General features: G+C 46.9%; 1 protein-coding gene across 4 annotated transcripts in view; it reads right to left on the bottom strand.

The window, feature by feature from the left end:
- Nucleotides 1–216: 216 nt before the first annotated feature.
- The window catches only part of MRAS (muscle RAS oncogene homolog), a 41,603-nt gene continuing 19,878 nt past the window's right edge, over nucleotides 217–21,941 (bottom strand). The window contains exons 3-7 of one of the 4 annotated variants that reach the window (XM_075028730.1): nucleotides 18,768–18,981; nucleotides 9,140–9,293; nucleotides 5,725–5,824; nucleotides 4,310–4,389; nucleotides 217–1,149 (exon numbers count right to left, since the gene is read on the bottom strand). In XM_075028730.1, the coding sequence (XP_074884831.1) occupies nucleotides 1,050–1,149; nucleotides 4,310–4,389; nucleotides 5,725–5,824; nucleotides 9,140–9,293; nucleotides 18,768–18,960 (627 nt within the window). In that variant the 5' untranslated portion in view covers nucleotides 18,961–18,981 and the 3' untranslated portion in view covers nucleotides 217–1,049. Of the gene's footprint in view, nucleotides 1,150–4,309; nucleotides 4,390–5,724; nucleotides 5,825–9,139; nucleotides 9,294–9,571; nucleotides 9,636–13,564; nucleotides 14,396–18,767; nucleotides 18,982–21,941 lie in introns of those variants that run through there. The other 3 variants (XM_075028729.1, XM_075028732.1, XM_075028731.1) reach the window with 3 other exon arrangements.

Genomic DNA, 21,941 nt, shown 5'->3' with positions numbered 1-21,941 from the left:
TTCTTCTCTGTGTATGAGATGAGCCTGGGAAAAGCAAAACAATTCATCTACCCAAGAATGGCTTTGCAGGGAAAGGTTAAGGAATAATAAAGAGGGATTTAGATCACACGGCTTTACACACATTTATGAGGGAGAAATTCAACACCCAGATAACAAATTCAGTTCAGGTTTTACTTCCTCTATCCCTTCCCCCCTCCCCTTAAAGATGACATACCCTTCCATTTGTAAATTACTTTAATTTAAATACTTCCAGGTTAACAAAACATCTTAACTTTGACATGCCCCAAATTACAAAACAGAAACAAAACCTCTTGACAAAGGGTAAGAAAAAAAATAAAACAATCCAAGCCCAAACCTCCTTTCCTAAGCTGGAGTTTATGGTCTGTGAGCTGGCTGCCCTCCAGAGTCTGACACAATGTCTGGAGCACCCAGAGCAGCTGGAATTCATTTTCTTCCTCCAAATCTATGCACTTTCATATGAAGTCGTGTTTTGGCACTGCCGCCTAAGAGAGAGTTCAGTGCAAAAAATCTAACCCCGGCCGTGTTTCTTTGCAACCCAACACTCGCTGAGCAAACAACGAAAAAGGAGAAGAGGACAAAAAAAAAAATTAGAGAAAGAAAAGAAAAGCCCTCTCCCTTCCCCCACACATACACAGATGACTGTACCAAACAGGGGGGCTATTCATGGCTGTTCAGAAATGGGTCACAAGGAGAAATGTTTGCAGATAAAACCAACACTTTTTTTTTTTTCTTTTTCTCCCCCTTTTTTTTTTTTAAATAAACATCATGGAGGCCCCTGGAAGGCGCTGGGGATGCTCGAGAGCCGAGGTCCTGCTGATCCCTTCCGCCTCCCATTCGCGCGGCTCCCACGCCGGCCCCGACGAGCAGCCCCCCTCCGGGGGGTCCGGACCCCGTCGAGCCCCCTCCTCCGAGCCCGAGCCGCCGTGGGGAGCCCGAGGGGGCGGCGGGCTGCTGCTGCTCCTCGCCTGGGTCGGCGGTGGGTCAAGGGGGGAGGAGGGAGGCATCCAAGGCACTCCCAGGCGGTCCCGTCACAAAATCACGCACTGGAGTTTGTGGGAGCCTGTGGCTCTGTCCCCTCGCCATTTGGTCTTTTTCTTCTTCTTCTGGCTTTTCTCTGGGATCTGTTGCCTGGTTTGGGAGACAGAGAGGGAAATATGCAGGTGAGACACGAGGCTGGGTGGGACATCGGCATCCAGAGCTCTGGGCAGCCAGCAGAATGGCATCTTGGCATGCATATGCATATTTGCATATACCTCTCCATATACCCTGCCAGCACCACATGGCTTTTCATGCCATACAGCTAACAAGACAACCGCCTGCATTTTTAAGGAAGGAGGAAAGAAGCCATAAGCGAACATTAAGGCTGACGGCAGGGATGTATGTCCTGCCAGGGCACTATGCCTCCGGTTGCCCTGGGTGAACTGCTGCCTCTTCCCCTGCCAGGGGCTGCTCCGGGAAACACAGATGCTCTGAGCAATGCAACGCCATCCATCACACTGCTGCTAAGGCTCATTAGGGAAGAGGCTGAAAGAGATACAGAGTGCAGAGAAATAAACCCTCCTGGAAAGATTTGCTTTCAGCGGGCGTTGCCCTTAGCCAGCTGCACTGCTGTGGACTTGATTATGGCAGGGGGCTAAAAAATAATAATGAAAAAACAGAGTCTGCTGCCGATGGGGCTCTGGCCTCCCCTGGAAGTTGCGGAGAGCACCAGAGCATGGAGAGCAAGCTGACCCCAGAAAGATGTCCCCGGCTGTGGGAAGTCACAGCCACCAGGAACACGCAGCTGAGAGCACTCCTGCACACCGCAGCAGCCCCCATCAGTCAGGTGGGTTGTGAGCACCCTCTAAAACGTGGCGTTGAGGTCTTCTCTCTTTTCATTAAGATGAGGCATTGCCCAAACGCCTGTTTGCAACTGTGCCTGTTTGCAGCAGCCACTCAGCTACCCCAGCGGTGCAAATTCAACAGAAGGCAGCTTTCTAGTTCCAACACCTGATAGGCAGCCTGTAGCCTTAGATTTTATTGCAAGATAAACCATACAAACACTGGCAGCTTCTGTAGATGCAAACAGCGTCTAAATAACCAGCCTGAGAGTTTGAATAGTTCAAAACCAGCCTCTTCGCTATGTAATATGCCAGGCACAAAACTGAGTGTTTAGACCAAGTTATCCAGACCAGGATGAGACATAGGTGGGGGACAAATCATTATGGCTTTAGTTCATGTTTTTCTTACAGCCTCAGCTCCCAAATGCTTGCAGCCACCTGAAAAACTCAGCTTTGTCTAAAAAGAATCTTTTTCAGCGAGGATGAAGGCTGGATGCATGAAAACATAAAACTTTAAAGCTCAAAACTAGAAAGCTGAAATAAAAAAAATACTTTAAAGTTAATTTGGATACACACTAAGCAGCCGCAAGCTGTTCACAGTGTTCTGGAACTGCTTTAGAGATCCAGAAAACCATGTCCCACGCCCACTCAAGATTTCTGCTGTGACAGTCCTTGTGTACGCACTGCTGCAGCAGAAAAGGGTTATCAGCAAATTTAAGAGACCTATTGGGCAGACTCAATCACCCCACTCCTTTCTGGATTACTTCCAGACAACAGTTTCTTGGATGAAGCTAAATAAACTAGGAATCAGCCCAGTGCAAGGAGTACAAACAGTGCCAACCCTGAAGGAGCATCCTCACCCTACAAACTCATAGTGGCTCTGAGGAGCCTCTACATTTGTAAAGCACTCCAGGAATGACACAATTAGTAGGGAGCTGTAAAGTTATGTTTTATTTGGAAAAGCTCACTTAAAAAAAGAAAAGCAATACTTGGTGGGTGATGCCATCCTAATGGCTGCGGACAGTTGGCAACATCCAAAGACCATGCAAAGCTGCTTTGTGGCAAATGACCAGCTAGATCACACAGCACCTCTCTGCTCTCTGAATTAACCTGAGTTCCAGCTCTTGAGAACATCTCTGGTGCCCTTGATGCCATGGAGGGTTTCACCTGCCTGGCAATGACTTTCATGGTGACTACTCGGGGAACTGACGTGCATCACCTATTTTTGAGGTTATGGGGAGCATTTTAAGGGCTTGAATTCAGTGATGTCTCATTACAACACTCCTTCCAGCCTGTCTGGAGTCGTGTTATATAGAGAAAGTAAACAGAGCCTCACCATCTTATTTTGGCTATGTTTTTTTTTCCCTGAGAGTAGAATAGATGGTGGTAAGTGCTCACTGTAACACAAAAGTAATATCTAGCCAGCTAATGCTGAGTTACAGAACAGTTGGGAAATAGCTTGGGACATTTCCAACTCAGCTCTGTAGTTCTCCAAAGACTTTCTGCCCCCTGCTTTTGAGACATGTGGGAAGAGTGGGCAGTACCATCTGCTTTTGATAGAGGCTGACTCGAGGCTGCGCTAAGATATTCACAAGTACAGATATGCTGTGAATAAACGCCTCATGGTTTAATTGCCGAGTGAGGCACTTTGACTGCACGGCGGGGAGGAGCATGATTTCAGCTCAGCACCCTCCCAAAACATGAAAAATGAGGGCCTAGAAAAATCTGGCAAACAACTGGTGCCAGAAAAACAAATCTTCTGAGAGAGATTTGAAGTTATCAGCCGAGATGCTGAGATGTGCATGCAGCTCTTTTCCCGCAGGGCAGCCGGGATCTTTGGAAGGCAGTCCCTCCCTGCCGGCAGCTGGAGCAGGGGTTCGCCCGGGGAGCAGGCATTTGCCAAGGCGAGCAAAGGCAGCTCATGCCAAAACTAGGAACAAACCTCTGCAGTCTGAGGAGGAAACCTGTGGCTGAGCCATTAGGTCATGCTGTTTCTCATATAAAGCGGCTTAATTTTTTCCATTTAGTGAGCAAAAAATGTTAGCAGTCACCTACAAAATTAGAATTTTGTGGAATTTTTTGCCAGTCCTTTTTAACCTCTGGCAACACGAGACCCTGAGAGAACAAAGCTATGAAAACCCAAGTTACTGGTCCAGAGCTTTTAATACAGGCCTTTGAAAGCTGATCATTATCATAGGCTTTGCACTGTTCATTGAATAATATATTCTCATCATGGCCACAGCTAGTTCTCATGCTGCCTAGCACTCATGTCCTGCAAGGGTAACTAAGTACTAGTAACATCCCTATGCAGACACAGGACAAGAAAGTTTAATAAACTCCAGGAATCTCCCACCCCCAACCAAACCAGCTGGCCCCTGCTCCCCAAAAGCTGGCTCCTGGCTCTCCGGGCCAGGACTCCTGCATGTCCCGTCCACGGGCAGTGAGCAAGTGAAAAGTTTGCAGCTTACCTTATTACCCTCACGAGATCATGGAAGGCCTTGTCAACATTTAGAGGTGGGTCCTTGGCACTAGTTTCTATGTAGGGAATCTGGAGGAGAGAAGCGTATCACGAAAGAGATTAGTAACAGCCTACACGTTGGTAGCAAACCAGTTTCAAAATGAAAAACCGTAAAGGCTAGAGAAATCGGGTGCCTAAGAGACAAGGGAAATAGAGGTAAACAAAGCGTTGTCATGGCACTGCTATCAACACATTCACGCTCACAGCAAGGTCAGCGAACGCTTACAAAAGGTCCGGAATAAGCACCAGGCAAACCAGCTGCTATCAGAGCTCCGGGTTTGGGGAAGAATAATCATAGACTTCATGTCGTCAGATGTTCTCTCCCCCTAAGCTGTGCTTGCAGACATGAAAATAGCCGAAGGTTGTTGAAAGACGAGCACTTGCCAAAAATTCTTGCTTGCCACATTTTATTAGGACTACTGCATGAATATTTCATGACTACAATTCCCCTTCAGTGTAAAATGATCTTCTCCTTCAAAGTCTGACAGCCAGATGGGGCCTCCTAGAGTGCTCGTCCAGCACGCTGGCAGATTTATAAAACTGCTTCTGATAAGGTATTTTCGTACATGGCCTTTTCCAAAGCGTGCATGTACAGATGGGTGCAACATGTTGTGTTGCAGTTTAGGTGTCCTGGCTCCTACAGAAATGAGCTTCCTTGGGGAGAGGAGGGAGTGAACCAGTCCTGCCAAACTCCCATCGTGGCTTCTTTAGAAACACCACACAGCCTGCTGTTTAGGCACAGCAAACTGCCAAGAGGTCTCAGGTCTCTTGTTTGCCTTTATCTTTCCATTCAGTTCCTCCTACGGGAGTTGTCTCCCTCTGGGTATTCAGGACTGCTGGCATTTAGAGGTGATTAGCGGAGTAGCACGGGATTTGCACCCATCCAAGACCAATTTCTCAGGCTAAACTACGGCATGAGTAATGCAGAGCTAAGATGGTGGACCAGATTTTACAGGCTTAACAACCCTGTAACTTCATTATCTTTAACACCCTCCGTTCCTGCAGACACCTGGGTTTACTTCCTAATGCCCGACTCCGCCTTTTCACTCCAGGAGAGTGCACTTTCTTCCCTCATTTTGAACATTTCACATTTCTGACCACTTGCAGACACCTTGTACACATGGCTTTGTGATGGCCACAGCTTTGCTACAGCCTAGTGCACAGCAGAGGTTCTAGTTTCAATGAAGAACTGGACCTACTGAAAGGAAACTGCATAGCCACTACTTAGCAGTAGTCAAAAATGTAATTGCAAATGTTCAATCGTAAGAGAAATGCTTTAATTCAGCTCCAGATGAGCAGAGAATTCAATTCTGAATGCCTGTAATGGGACGTACAACAACCAATTAAACAATACCACAAACTTACATTATGTTTTGTTGCCATTTCTCTTCCCTGTTCTCTTGTAATTTTCCGTAAATGCATTAGATCAACTTTGTTTGCCACCAAAATCATTGGAAAGGACTCTCTGGAAAAAATCAAAACCACCACCCAATTATTAGCAGACTACAATAAAAAATGCTGAGCATAAGTTTCACTTTCTGATGCTGCCATCATCTAACATTTTCAGCTACAGACACACCACATACGTGTAAAGAAATATAAAGAAAGACCAAACGAACACACATGAGCCCCCAGACTGTGCTACCCATATGTTAATATTGTGAAAATTTACTTGACAAGTTGCATGCATGCACACATTCCTTCTTATTTGCAGGCACTTCAGGGACTTAGTGTCATCATTTTTGCAATGCCTGGTAATAGCTAAGCCTGAAGACCCAACTAGGTGAAGAAAGAACTACAGAGTTAGTCAGGAAATTAACTGAGACATACAGACAGATCTTGAACAGGAGACTGGGACTCTTTTGTAACAGTTAAGGCTTCTCAGTGACTGTGTATCTTGGCAGCTGCACGAGGTATGGTGGAGGAATTGGTATCAGTTTATGTCCTGGTCATTCACTGAGAGCAACCGTGGGGGAAGAAAAGATGGATCTGGGAGCTGGTGCTTAGAGGGGCATCAAATGGGGGAGAAAATGACAGGGAGCAAAGATCCCCATCAGCTGTTACCCCAAGACAGACTGAAAGACTGGCAGTGGTAGCTGGAGTGAGGCTGGAGGGAACCAAAAAGTCTTGCTAAGCTTCCAGATGCTATTTCCTACCATCTCCTGCTTCTAATCCCAGAGCAAAAACCTGATGAACAACCATCCTTTTGTATGACACCCATCTACCTCTGTAATAATACTCAGTATTTCTCTAACTTTACCGGGCATGTAAGTGAGTGTCTCCAGCCACCACCTGAGAAGAGACCCATCTCTCCACGGCATGTCCACTGCAGGGCTCTCCTGATGAGGTGTGTGGGTCAGGTTCTCCCCCAGCAGAAATCCCCGTAGCTCAAGAATTAAACAGAACCAAGGCAGCTCGTGCCACGGAAGGCCCTGGCAGCACAGCTGCTGCCCACCCCACCTCACTTCCCATACGGAGCCTCTCCTCCGGCTGCATGACATGGAGAGCAAAGTCGTGCTGCAGGGCTTTACCCACTGCTAGGAGGGAGGGGGTCCCTTCTGATAATTGACAGTTATTGCAGTATTATTTTCTTATATTTAACTTTAAACCCTCCTAAAATGATTCCAGTGTTTTCTGCTGTAACAGAGCAGATTTTACTGGGGAAAGGAGCAGCTGGCCATACTCATTTTTGCATAAAACACTTCCCAGAGTAACTCTGGATTTTCAAATAGCGGTTCCGTGTAATTTTTCATCGAGACGATAAGGGCTCCATCTTCTCTCTGGCACACTGCCCCATTGCTCTGGCTGGAAAAATACTGTGCTGCACTCTGCATTTTAAATCAGTCTTACAGTTATTCATTCTGATAATGTGGCTTTGATTTAATTTTAATACCTGAGCATTGATATATCTTGACTCTGATCATTCTGGAGCAAAACACTTGCTTGTCTGGATTATTTGATTCCTTTTTGGCTTGCAGCACGTTGATAAGAAAGGGATTACATTTGGACGGTATCTCATTTGCCTTGTTTACATCAGGCATAAAACTCTATGGGGACTTTGTTCCCTGTTGTAAGCCATACGATTGTTAGTTGGACAAAGCTACTATAGTTGGAAGTTTTACTGTAATGAAGGTTATGGAAAGAAACAGGAGGAAGGCTTTGAACGGCTCTGCTAACGCGGCAGCCTGCTATTTCTCTGGGTTTTAAGTTGCCAAAACTGACTGCTAGCTTGAAAGCCAGGGCGATGCTCTGCTCCTAGCTACCTGCAGGTCTGGCAGGACGGTTTCTTTACTCATGCTGCTCCTACTGCTGCGATTTTCTGGTTTTGGACGAAGTGTTAAGCTCCTCGCGCACTGCGCTTCGGTGGCGTTGAGCGGGGAAACAAAAACAACCCCACCAGTCTGTTTCACTTCCTGCTTCTCACACGCCGGCTGCCGAGTCTGCACGGCGTACGGAGGGGTAAAAGTTTCAGTTTAGAGCAAAACAGCGAACACTACACCTTATTTTCACGAAGTTCAATTAGATAAAACCGACATCGGTTTGGGGCAGGTTGCCGGAAACGCTGTCCCGTCTTCTTCAGCTTTCAGAAACAGATTTAATTTGCCCCAAGCTGAGCTGGCAGTGAAGAAAAGACTGTCGTGATCTGGGAGGCAGACTGAGTGACTGACATTTTTCTTCATTTAGATGAAATCAAAGGGTGGTTTTTCCTCTGCTTTTCACTCTTGTGGGCTCCACTTTGGATGCTTTACTGGAAGAGCTGTCAGCTTTCTCACAGCTGAACCTCACATGATACGAGTCCACCCTTCCTGTGGGGAAGTTATTCAGAGCTGCGAAAGGAAGCCAGCAACGAGGCCTGAAACCTCTGGTGGCTTTTCTTGATGACTTCCATAATTAAAAGCCATTATGAATGGAAAAACTAAGTGTTTCAAAGCTGCAGACATATAAGGGCCTAATTCACACCCCACCCAGTGAGGATGGATTCATCGCCTCCTGAACTGGGATGGGAAGAGGGAGTTATCTTGGAGATAAGCTGGCAGCTTCCCCTCGCTCTGTCAGGACACATTTGCTTTCCACAATTCAACTCTCAGTGCTACCTTCTCCCATGCGTGCGCAAGGAGGGGAGCGGGCGACCTCTCTTGCTTTCTCCCCAGTCACGCAGAGATGTTTTATTCATTGAAAATGGTCACTACAGAGCACGATGCGTTAACTGCATTACACCCCTTGTAAGAAATACAGTTCCTTCCCACGTGAGCCATCTTCCCCTTCAAGTCTCTTGTTCACAGGCCCAAATCATGCAGGACCTTCTAAGGTTTGTTTGGCACAAACTGAAGGCAGGGAAAGAAGGATGCTGCCAGGACACACAAAATGATTAGGGCCAAATGGCTGCTGTCTCCCTGCCGGTGCTCCCGAAGTGCCTGCACTGTGCACAGAGCATCCTTCCTCCCTCTTCAGAGCCAAACTGGTTACCTTCAAAGGTGTCCGATCTGCCTTTCTCACACTGCTCTGCCAGACCGTTCTGGCGGGAGCTTCTCCCTTCCAGACCCGTTTTCACTCCATCATAACACTACTGAACTTTTCCACACTGAAAGCACTACATGCTTCTCAGAAGTGGTAAAACGCTTCTTATTCCTCATATGTAGGTCTATGAACCCACACACAAGGACGTGCCCCGAGACACCCAGGAGGCGAAAGGCAGGGCGGGATGTGCAACCGGCCCCACGGCACGGTCTGCAGAGCGGCAGGAGCAGGGTCAGGCAGCGCCTGGCTCCACGGCACCCACCTGTCCTTGACTCTGAGGATCAGCTGGTGGAACCGGTCCACGTGCTCGAAGCTAGCCTTGTCCGTCACCGAGTAGACTATAAGAAAACCGTCTCCGGTCCTCATGTACTGCTCCCGCATTGCGCTGAACTCCTCCTGGCCCGCAGTATCCAGAACTAGGACAGAAGAGATGAAGGCTTTTAGTTACTGTGAGGACCTGCGGCTGCTGTCACTGCTATGTGTCCTACATGGCCTTTCTGCCACCAGTGGGCTTGGTCCTCTCAAAGGCTGCACAATTTGACAAAAGCAAGTTGGATGGACAAGGTGGTTTCTTGTTATAAACCAAAAAACACTCCCAGACCCCCACTGATCACTGTGTAACTATGCTGGGAGCAGATGGAGGGGAAGAAGACTATGTTGATTTTATTTTCCTTTTCTGGTACTAAATACTGACCACTGAACTTGGGGAGTTGCTCCTCTGGCACGATACAGCTCAAAGGATTTCGCAGCCCGCCATCTTTCCCTCTCCCAGCTCTCTCTGTTCCCTGCATGGAAAAACCCAAGACTGGAAGAGTAAGTAAATGCCAGTTTAAACATCAGGGACAATCTACAAACTGCATGGCGAAGCAGAGCTAAGAGACAAACCAGAGTAATAGCTACAAGCATTTTCCTTTTCTCAATACCTGGATATTATTTCTACGCTATCATGTGCTTTCAGAGCAAGATAGTACAGCCTTGAGGAACTCCCCTTAAACATTTAGTCCCAAGTGGTGTGCTGACATTGAGAAGCTAATTAAAACAGGTGGAAAAGCTTTAAGTGACTTGCATATCCTATATAGCGACCATGTTTCTGTGCATTGACAATGCCTAAATCTATGCTCAAATCCCCTAAAACACCCCAGTTGTGGCAGCAACCCAGATGCTGTTCCCCATTAGATTAACCTCCTCTCTAACGTGACCATAACTCACTGTTTCTCCACCACTCTTCCTTGCAGGGGGTCCCATCACCTACATCATGGACCACACGTGCAGCAAGCTACACCAGCCTTCTGGGTAAACACCACATACCGATGCACAGATCCATGCCAATTCTTGGGCCCCAGCTTCGTACACTGCCAGGATTTTGACTGGCAGGAGGAGGGTACAAGAGGAGTTCATCAGGTTAGGCTATGCCAGTACAAATGCGGTGTGAGCTCCAAGTGCATCGGCTCCTCAGAAGTAATAGTCCTAATGCATTGTTGTATCCTAAAGGCAAACGCGGGACCTTCATGACGACTGGGAATGTTATCACATCCCAGTCAACTGGGCTGGGTGGGAAAACTGTTTCCGCCTCCGCCATACAGCCACAGCGTAAGCATCTGCTGCCCACAAGTGATGGGGAAAGCCCAGGGCACTGGTGGATGGAGACTGTGGCAAGAGCATACTGCTGAAAGAGCAGCAGGGCTTGATACGGGTTTTTCTAGTCTGAGCAGGCCCATGGTCCTAGCAAGATGCTCCCTGTAAGTACTCAGGCTGCCCTGATTTCCAGGTGGGCCAGGATAAAGCCCACTTTGCTGCTGGTGTTACTTGCTGGATCAGGACTGATGGCCACAGGCGGACATGCTGCACGTCAGAGCGCACCCCGTGAGCCAGCCCGCACACCTTCACTGTGTGTCTGAAGGAACGGCAGCTACGCTGGAGGACCTGGAGACCTCACTTGGTGATGGCAGGCCCTTTAAAGCCTTCAGCCTCATTCGTTCACCTGCCTCAGCTGGTCTTGAATTTCTGTTTCCGTGAGCCCTTAAGGTGAAAAGAGCTTCTAGGCTCTTGCAGAGACCTTGAGATTTAGGCTTGTTTGCCAAGTAGCTGGGGCTTGCTGGAAAGTCACAGCTGTCTCTTCATAGCCTTTTATCCTGCTTCACCCCTCTAAATCTAGAAAACAAGGGTCTCAGCTCAAAGGTATCCAGGCTATTCTTAGGGACTGTACAAAAAAAAAAGAAAATAGAAAAACAACCCAAAGACACTGCATGTGCTGGTGAATTTCTATGCCCTGGGCAGAACTGCTACCATGGAATAAGGCCAGGACTGCGTGGCTAGGACGGAAGAGGAAATTAATCCTTCCTACCCGCCCAACCTGTAAGGAGAGGCTGGGCTGCCCTCATCTGACTCCTGCACCAGCTGGACGCGATGTCAGGGCAGGGCTGAGAGCTGACAACCAACACACACACAAACACACACTCCCTTCCCCTCTCCAACACGCATACCCAGCCTGTGGTGGAGCAGGACAGCTTCTGCAGGGGGCCAGGCTCTCCCACCCTCCCTCCCCCCGAGACAGGGCAGGTGCCCGAGCACAAGCCGTGGGCAGGAAGGTGGAGATGGATGTGCCGTATCCTGCATGGTAATTTGCTTAGGGACTTCCCCTTGCTCTGGCACATTTGCAAACCTCCCATGAAACATATGAGGAGCATCCAGCTCTGCTCTTGCACCCATCCCCAGCTGCTGCCCCTCCAAACCTTTGCATCCCTTGTGAGAAGGCAGGGAATGAGCCCTGGGGTGAGAGGGCTGTGGGGATACCCAAGGGACAGCACCAGGCTGTGCTCCTGCCACTCCCACCTCGCCTGGATCTTGGCCATGGCTTCACACTAAACACAGGCAGAGCTGCTCTGTCAGCAGCTGCTATTTAAGGGAATTCACTTGCAGCATTTGTTGAAAGGCGAGCAAGTCCAGGCAGCATTTAAAATGGCACTTTGAAAATGTAAGTAAAAGACACGCTGTAGTAAAGGTTAAGGTTAATCTCAGATAGGTTGTTCATGCAAAGTTAAGCACCATGTGGATGGCCAGAAAAAGTCCTTTTTTGACTTTAAATGTGCTCTTCATAAAGACAACCCCCCATCCTAACACTTCTCTGCTACATGAATTGTAAACAATCAGAGAGGAGAGTCTGATCTGGATCCTTTGTAGGGAGGACGGGACCACATCCTGGAAAGCATCAGTGCCAAAAAAGGGCCAGATGCAAGTGGCTTTGCTTCTGGTGTAATCTTGTGGCATAAAAACTTCAAGCAGACTCTTACCTACAGAAAAGGGAAAGTGGCAAGGAGAAACCTTACAAAGATGAAATTGGGAAGGTGATTTGACTGGCTTCCCAAAGGTGTGAGGAGATTTGGGATGTTGGCCAGCATTCACCTTCTTTTAAAATTCCCATTTCTGCAGACAGGATGCCAGAAGACAAAGAAATAATCATAAGCAGAGAAGAACTGTGAGCTGTCTCTTCCCCTGGTACACTTTAAGCCAGCAGTTGCCTCTTACTGGCAGCCACCCCACTGGCAGCGCATAAAAGCCAATGTGGAAACAAGGCTGGACCAAAGCACAGCGGGTTTCCCCCACCTCATTCTTCCAAAAACTGAAATCAGATTCATAGGCTGCATAGCGCATGGTCAGGGACTTCCAGCAGCCAACTTGGCGAAGTTCCCACAAACTTGACCGAAGAAGAAGCAAGAAGGAGCATTAACGAAAGCGTTTGGGTAAAGATTGAGGAGAGAGAAGCTAAGGACTATGTCTGATGTTAGGAACAGACATCCAAAGAGGGCAAAGCCATCTTACAGAGCTATCGCGCAATCAGCTAGAGACTAAGAGCAATTAGGCTGTGAGAGCCCAGCAGGGAGGGCTTTGCAGGTAAGAGGTTGCTGAGCGAAGAGATGGCCTTTTCCGCTTTCCAGTGGATGTGACCCCAAGTGTTGTGATGAACTCCTCGCTAATTGAATCCTGCCCCCTTAGAGCTCTCCACACCATTTTCCTCTGAATCCCGATAGGAGGGTGTGGCTGCTTAGAGAGCACTTCTGAGCAGACACAGGAGACCAGGGATACACCGGAATTTGTGGCCCAAAATAGAAGCACTTGGTGCTTCCAGGTATTTTATGTGGCAATGTCTCTGCAACTGACAGTGCTCTGAGTGCCCATCCAGAGACACAGGCATGTAAATCTATACCAAGAGTAGAGACATACTATGACATCTAAGTCATGGCACTGCTTTTTCTAGAGCCTAGGCTGGATTCAGTTCAGATTCAAACACAGCCTTCCCAGCCTTCAGGGAGCTCAGATCTGGTTGTGCAGGTGAGTTCCTTTTCTCTTTTCATACCTAGGCAAAATTCCCTCCTACGTCTCTATCTTTACATTGCTGGGCAGCTAGGTGTAGAGATCAACTCCAGGGAGTTTCTCCACTGTCCATATGGCATCTAAGGGGCCAAAGGTGACCAGACAGGCAGGTCAAACCCATTTTCTATCCTTCAGCCCTTGGATTTCACTGCCTGAATCAGACCCCAGCAGCCCGTTCCAAGCAGCAACTGCACATTGCTGCAGCCAGTCCTGAAAGCAGCTCAGTGCGGCTCTCGGAGCACCTTTCCTTCCAGCATCCAGAAGAGTGGCTGCACACCACAAAGCTCAGGAGCAGGACACAGTTGTTTGCACCTACCTCGATCTCACACACGGAAAGGCAAGCCCAAAGCGTACGACTTGATCTTTGCAAGCAGTCTCCAGTGAAATCCCTTTGGCTACCTAAGTCCAGCACACGTGCAAGCCTTTAAGGGGCTGGATGGGTCAGGAGGCAGATAGGAACCTGGGTTCACAGCACCAGGGAGAGGAGCAGCGCAAAGGAGTCTGACCCCAAGCATTTTCTGCTTCTTTGACTTCTTAATATGAAATACAGGAAAAGTCCCTGGAACAAAAGAGCAGAACTGGGAATGTGGCACTGTCAGGGGACCAGAGGTTACAGAGCCGGATTCCTCATGGCGCTTCTCTCTCCAAGTCTTGCTTTCCTCTCTCCAAGTCTTGCTTTCCTCTCTCCAAGTCTTGCTTTCCTCTCTCCAAGTCTTGCTTTCCTCTTGGCACGGCAGCTCTGCTTCAAAAGGTGGGGCCAGAGAGAAACTCCATCCCCAGCCGCTCTGCAGCTTGGAAGTTAACTCAAGGGAAAACTTAACTTGAATTGACAAGTCAAACTAAAGAGTCCCAGGCTGAGGAAAGCCATCTCCACAGTCTTTGTCTTCCTTCTATCAGCAGTGTGGTGGGAGAGGGCACCCCCCATCAGCTCTTGGCTTCAGCTGAGGAATGAGTATTCTGGGCGCTGAGGAGATGGAGTGCAGGGGCCATGGTTTATATTCTGTATTCCCCCACCCCAAGTCACCCTGAAGAGGTATGAGGTGCCCATGTGGTGCGCAAGGCGAGGTAGAAGCTTCGCTTGGTCACTCTGATGCTTCTGCTTCTTCTCAGATAACAGCCACACTGCCCGCGGCATGAGAGTTTTCCTCGGGGAAAAACACACGACGGGGAAACACTGGGGCTTTTATGAGCTCTTCTTCTGTGCCCTAACTAAATACACAGATGTTATAACATGGAAAACTCGAGTACTTGAATTCTTGCCCTTTCTTTAAGGAAAAAGAAAAGAGAGGCCTTCAGAAGAAAGGCTTCCACATCAATAAACAGAATAAAGATGCGAGCCCTTGAAGGAGCTCTTTCTCTAACAAAGGGCAAGTATTCAAAGCCTTGTGTTTTCCATGTTGCAACATCAAAATTTTCCTGGCAGGAAAAAAATCCCCACAACCCAAGACAAAAAACCCTCTTTCAAGGTTGCAAAATCCCAGCAATTAAGTGAGGGAAAATACTGTACACACAAATAAGAGAATGAAAGTACAAACTTAATTTGAATTTTAATTCTTTCAGTGATGCTACCCGAAGTTTAAATAAAAAAAAGAAAGCGAGCCACAAACCAACCCTTCTGCCTGCAAGTCTGAAGCGACCTTCGATCTCTCCCTGGCCTCCTGGCTGAATTGTTCCCAAGCTTCCTGAGGAGAAAAGCAGAAAAGCAGACAGCCTGTCCTGGGATGACGAGGAGCAAAAACCCTCGGCAAAAAGGTAAGCATGGGAGACATGGGTGAAAAAGGCAGAGAGGGAGCCTGGGGGAAGGAACGGTGCTTGGTGTTACTCCACAGGGGTGCACACCAGGGCTGTGCAGGTCTAGCCCAAGGCAAGGGGACCCAGGGATTGAGAGGGGGACTTGGGAAGATGAGAAATAAAATGGAAAACTGAAGCTCAGGAGTAGGAAGACAACTTCTAGGCAGTGAGAGTTTAATCTAAATCATACCAGGGGAAGGAAAGAGAAGAGGAGGGAGACCACAGTCTCCTTTCACCCAACACACAGGCACAATTCCTTGCTTTGCTGGTACCAATTGGCACAGCCCTACCGACAGCTAAGAGTTTAGCCCAATTCATCAACATGCCCAAGCTATGTGCTTGCGGCCATCTCTTCCTCTCCTCTTCCTCACCACCTTTTTATTTCTGTGTGGTTATAAGGAATTTTTGAACCATTGGGAATTTTTTGCCATATTAAGGTATTCCACTTTTGGCTTCATGCCCAGATTAATAATTCCAGACTGGCATTTTGCAGCCACACCAAAAAAATCCTCTGCTAATTTCTAAGTTAGCCTGCACACAGAAAGGAGCGTACAAATTAATGATAGCAACTCAATTGGAGCAACAGCTAATCAAAGCAGATTAACTCTGTCCCCCACTTGATTCTGACCTGATGTGTCTATACGGCACCTGCATGTGAATGCATTTAACCAAGCACATCACTGTGCTGATTTCAGCATGAACAGAAGGGAATAATTGAAGATAAGATATGCAAAGAAAATTGGAGGCTGATCTTAAAGCCTCGTTGGGGTGGCAGCAACTGAAAAAATGCTGTGCATCTCTTATTCAGGTTAAGTGTCCCGTTCCACTCTACAACACTTGTCCTCCAAACATTGCATCGATGGTCTTGTAAAGTTGGCGTAAGGCCAACAGTGAAGTATTTTTGTGTAGTGTTGGACTTGAACACACCAAGCACAGGTCCCACAAGCTTCTGGGAGGCAGGGAACTATCGTAGACTCTTCTTTGGAGAGAAAATAGACACAGAGACACGCCTAAGCCAGAGAGCAAATATGTAAAAGAAGAGTTTGAACATAGGTTTGGCTCCAAGGTCTAAAATCTGAAATAAAAGCCTATTCCATTTAAGTCTACTTTCAGTGAGAGATTTCAGCAAAGGAAAAAAATGCAAGTCAAACATTTCATCGTGCTGCCAGTTAGTGCTATTGAATAAATGTGGGTGGAGGTCTTCATGGAGGGAAGCCAAATGCTTTATGCAAGCTGGCTAGCACAAGGGGTTTTTTAGAACATAATGCTGGTGCAGACACCAAATGCTTGAGATGCTTTGCACAGAACTACTCAGACAACAGCCTGGAAGAGGGTGGGCTGTGTTTTCTTTTTTTTTTTTTTTTTTTTTTTTTTTAAGTTGTTGGATGCCAATGTATTTGGCTTTTTTTAAAAAAATAACTATTTCTGCAAACTTAGAAACTTATGGAGCCCCTCACGCTATATCCTCAGTTGGTAGTCTCATCTTCTAAAACTAGTTCCTATTTTGGGGGTGGGCAGCTTCTTCCCACAAAGCACTGCACGAAACATCAGCTTGTAAAGGATTTGGTCATAAAGGACAACTGGAAAGTCTAGAATTTACCATGATGCATCTTTACCCTTCCTATCATGTTTGCCCCTAATTTTATACCGTAAGTGATTCATGCAACCACGTGTAACCACAACAAGAGCAGCTGTCCAAGTATATGGTGACCTCCGAGGATGGCCTAGATCCAAAGCCTACGACAGAAAGATGTGGCAGAAGACACATGTGATAGTCAGTCTTTATGCCCTGTTTCTACTGGGCAGATGGTAAAGGCTCACATGCTTTTCCAAGCAAGAATATTGCCTTTCTTCCAAAATTCTGATTGTTCAAAATCTCAAGCGGTAGGAAAGAGAAAGAGAAGCTGCAGTTTCACTTCTGTGGCCGCGAGGCATCTGTGGGCACATGAACTCTGAAAGTCAGGGATTCCCAACATGCCATTCAAGGCCACAGCTGAATTCAGTTCAGCCCAAGTACAGCCACTAAACTCCATCTGAGCAAAAGAAAGGCTTTTTCATTAAAACAAAGCGTTAAGTTTCTGCTTGTTGGAAAACAACCTTTTTCCCCACTCCCACCCAGGTCAAGGTTGTTTTTTGTTTTTTTTGACTAAACAAAAATTCCAAATATTCAGTGAAAGATGCCTTTTCTTCTTCCAAATAATTTACAAACCCAGGCTGTTTCAGCCAACACCAATGTGTACAGCAGCTGGTACTGTTGTATCAGAACACGGGGCATACCAGCAAAGATAAAGGTTGCTTGTTTTAGAGGGCTAGATTCTGGACTAAAAAGAAAGAATGGATTTCATTTACAGCAGGATTGGATTTTTCTTTTATACAACACTGGCATTTTAAAAATAAAGGTGCCCAGGTACATTACATGATGGTTAATTGAGAGCATGTATCTCTGATGCAGATGACAGCAAGAGACACGTTTGGGCACCAATTTCATAAATGTTCCCTCATATCAGCTATCAACTACTAACATATTTAAATGAACAAATGTTGGCAAGATTAAGTTGTTTCTTTTTTTTTTTTTTAATGCTGACTATAGGCTGTTCTTTAAGGACCTTGGGGCCATTTGTACTCACTAAATTGTATCCGATAAATCTTTAAGAGTGCAACTAAGATCTCAAGTTTCTAGACCAAGCTTATAGTCTTCACAGCAAACCCCACCAGCCTCCACATTCCACTACTTATGCCAGTCCCCCAGTTTTCTGTCCCCACACACCAATGATACATACTGAGAGACACCAAAGATCTTGAGCGTCTTCATGACAAGAGGGTGGAGGTAGGAACTCGACACAAGTGAAGTTAAATTTAGTTCAGTTATGCTAGTGGCCACATACATGCACTCGGGTCATTAAGGGACAAAATATTTGCTTGCTTTTGTGTACTACCTAATTATTGTATCAAGTCAAACAAAACTTACAACATTTAACAGCAAGGTTCCCCTCATGGCTGTGGTCAGTCTGTCTCTTGCAGCACAAACTAGTAAGTTGCAGCTTTAAGTAATACAGGGCTTTTTCCTCAACTGCAGAATCAAGATTTTTTGGTTTTGGTTTTTTTGGGGGGTTGGCTGGTTTGTTTTCTTTTTGTTTGTTTGTTTAAAGTGGTTTTTCTTCAAAGAACTTGAAGATCTTGATTACAGCAGCTCTCTAGGCTGGTACCCTACCCATATTTAAATGAAACGGGTAAGTAGATATGAAAACATCACGCCTGAATGATGGGAGTTAAGAGGTGTCACAATTCTTCACTGTCAGTGGATGACAGTTTTAATTAAATGTTCTTCCTGGTTATAACCCTCATTCAGTTACCCACTCACTGTTATTTCCCAGGGGATGAGCCTAACCACAATCAAGTATCATTAGCAATAGCCACCTTACAGTGCTATAATTCACCCTTCATAGAATCCCAAATATCTATGATGATCTATAGGCTTTTACACTCCTGCAAGAAACATTTCTGTGCAGAACTGGAACCAACGCAACTGGAAGCAGAAGCTTTGCTGGAGATCAGTTGCAGACCACGTGCTGCCACTCACAGGCCAGTTTGCACTCAAATTCCTGGCAGCCCACAGCAGAGTAGGAGGGACAGAAGGGCACAATACGCTGTGTGTGGGAGGCATTGAGGTCTATTTGCACTTATGCTGAACTAGAAGGGAAGGGGGATGACAAGAGTCGCTTGCTTACCATCAAGAATTGCCCATTGCCCATCTATTTCCGTATGCTTCAGGTAAGAGTCTTCAATAGTTGGGTCATAGTCCGGCACAAAAATCTTCTGGAAAAACTGAATGGTGAGCGCGCTCTTCCCTACGCCACCGTCTCCAACCACCACCAGCTTGTACGTGGGGAGGTTTTCGCTGGGAACGGCACTTGTAGCCATGCTTCCAGTATGCTAAACCTGCTGGAGAAAGAGATCATCTCTGATCACTCGTTAGCAACGAAAAGAGGGCAACATGCACAAGGCAGCTTCTACCTGCTGCCTAAGAAGTGAGGATGAAGGCAGTACTGACATCCAAAGTCCTTTCGGACAGGACCGGCAGCACCTACTATCCCCAACAGCTCTACCGCAACTCAGACCCATCACTTAGGAGTGCAGACAACCCCACCACTCTGGCTTGGTTACTCCTGCCTCATCTACAAGCATCACTAATTGACACCAAACACGTGTGCAAAACTTATCATCTGAATACCTTTCTTACAGGGGCTGGGCCCAGGTGACCATGCCAAAAATCACTCCAGCTCAGTGCAGCTGTCACGTTCCAGATAATTTCCAGTTGCCAGTGATCAAATCCCATTGAGAGGTCAGAGCCTTGCCACCCTTCACTGCTTAACCCAGGGTACAGCAAACATTAAATGGCATGTTATGTCCTCGGGGCAGATCTGCAGGCAGAACCAGTGGTGATGGATGAAAACGAAGTTAAAGGTCCCATCCTGGCTCCAATGGCAGACAAAAATGCACTTAGCTGCTTTCTTCTCCCTCATTTTCAAGTTTGAGAAATAAAAACAAGAAGGCAGCAGGCCAGGAACGACAGGTGTTTTTGTTTTCCTTTTTTTAAAAAAAAGCAACAAAAAACCCCAACCCTGCCGTGGCAGGAAGACTGGTTTTTGTGGTTATGACACAGCCCGGAGAGCCAGGAGAGCAGCTTCCCCTGCAGCACGGTCGCACCGCTCCCCTCATCTCGGGTGAGCTGCAGAGGAACTGACTCTTTCAAGAAAGAAGAAAAAAAAATTCACCGGGTGCAACTGGGCAATGGCACACGTGTGCTGAGAAAGGACAAGAGGCAGCCACTGCTGAACGGCCCATTTCAACACTCACCAGCAGCGACTGCTTATTTAAGAAGCAGCCAGGCAAGAAGTTTTATACGTATGCTGCAGAAGGCAGTGCCCCCCTCCCCGCCTGCTGCACATGGGCAACAGCGATGCTCACTCAAATCACATAGGCAATGGGTGGCCATCTCCCAAATCTGAATGACCATTGCATTTTCGGGGAGGTTTTTCAGAGAGCAAAAAATAAAATAAAATAACGCATCCTAATTAATGATAAGGCTCAAGAGAGGGCAGTTGATTTCCTTGGTATCGGTCTTCTTGACACAAGCCGTACAGCACGGGAGCAACTGTGGTGACACTTTGTGCAGGCACCTGCTCCCATCCATTTTGGTTTTGCTCGCGCCCTTCGGGCTGCAGGCGCTGGCTGGGGTCAGAGCTGAGCGGGGACGAGGACTGCTCTGGACTACCTGCTCCGGGGAAGCCTCCCTAAACTGCTGGCATCTCGATCTGCAACCTCACTATCGCATACAAGCTTTTGGAGGCTTCCCCAATAACCGTAGGGATTTTCGTCATTAAGATGAGAATTTTAACTTTATTGTTCTCAGAAAGCACAGAGCAAGGCCAATGCGCTCGGTGCTGCAGCTGGCCCAGGTGGTGCTTAGGAGCTGAGACTGCAGGGCTGCTGCGTGCACAGTGCAAGCTGAGCCACCAACTAATATAATTTTATTTCAGCCTATAGGATAGAATATTTTTTTTCCCCAGAAATTCTTTCATTTTGATATTTTCCAAACAGAACACACTTCATTTCCAAAGAGGCCCAAAAGCCAACTTGGACCATTTTTCAAACAGACAAGAGCATAACCCCCTAATGGTTTGATTTCATATTGAAGAAGATATCAGACTTCTGAGCTCATTTGCTAGTTTCTCTAGTTCCCTTCTCCTAAATCACTGTTTCAGTTTAATCCAAATTATTGAACCATAAAGGCACTTGCTTGGGGGTCCCACATTCCTTACTGTATACTGGAGACCTCAGCCCCTGAGAAAGGGCTTTTCACAGTCATTTCACACCTCTGCTAAGCAGCTTTCCCCCCCACTACACACCCACCTTCCCACACATGCAGGTAAGTGCATGAAAGGAGACAAAATAAAATGAGTTGTGAACATTCATATCTGAGTCTAAGTTTTACTTATGGAAAAAAGATCCTCAGGCCAAAGCAGCCTGTGGAATTTGAGCCATAATCTAAAATATAACCCTCCAAAACATTCAGTGTTAGCAGGTGACCCGAGGCATGCTGTGAGAGCACCATTCAAACCACAGCATGCCCAAAGACAATATCAAGACGATGAAACTTGAGTGATTCACTGTATGCCTTTTCTGTCCGCAAGGTAGGCATGAGGACAAGGCTTCCTTGCTACTTCTTGCCTCTGATCACCATACCGTAATCCAACTAGTGCCAGCAGGATGCAACTTGGGGAGTTACATTCCCACCTACCGTCACAGCTCAATGTGAAAAGAGAAAACCCCTCAATTTTTAAAATGAGGGAATGTCCTCTCCTCCATCCTCTCCAGCACCATGTTAGGTATGATAAGGTACAGCTTGCGTTTGAGAAACTTCTGCAAATACAGGAATAACTTGCCATATGGATAATCTACATGGTGTACAGCTTAAATGCCTTGACCTCTAATTAAGGTCATGTACTGGATGTTTCTCCGTGAACCAAATATATAGGAAATGTCTTAGTTCCTCCTCTAAAAATAAAACTCCTTAAGAGGGAGAGAGAAGGTGATCACAGAGGTGAGCTCGTTGCAGTTTCTAAGAACTGCAAAGGCCTCTTGTCCAAGTTGAGACAAGACAAAATTTTCAGAGCAAGAAGAAACATGATCAAGTCTGCTTGTTTCTAAACTATCTTTGGAGAAATTCTTGAGAACAGCAAGAATTTCCACTGCAAGCAACAGCTGCTAGACAGGGAGGAGACCAAGCACCAGCTGAGCTCTCAACCAGTCTTACTGCAGTTCCTCACCATAATCCCAAGAAAAAGTTTCTTACTCCCATTTTTGGGAGAGCAAGCAACTTTCTCCGATTTACAAGATCA

The sequence above is a fragment of the Buteo buteo genome, chromosome 5 (genome assembly GCF_964188355.1).
Source record: "Buteo buteo chromosome 5, bButBut1.hap1.1, whole genome shotgun sequence".
In the NCBI taxonomy this organism is placed as follows: domain Eukaryota; kingdom Metazoa; phylum Chordata; class Aves; order Accipitriformes; family Accipitridae; genus Buteo; species Buteo buteo.
The sequence above is the reverse complement of the archived record's forward strand: the minus strand, read 5'-3'. Positions and strand labels throughout refer to the sequence as shown.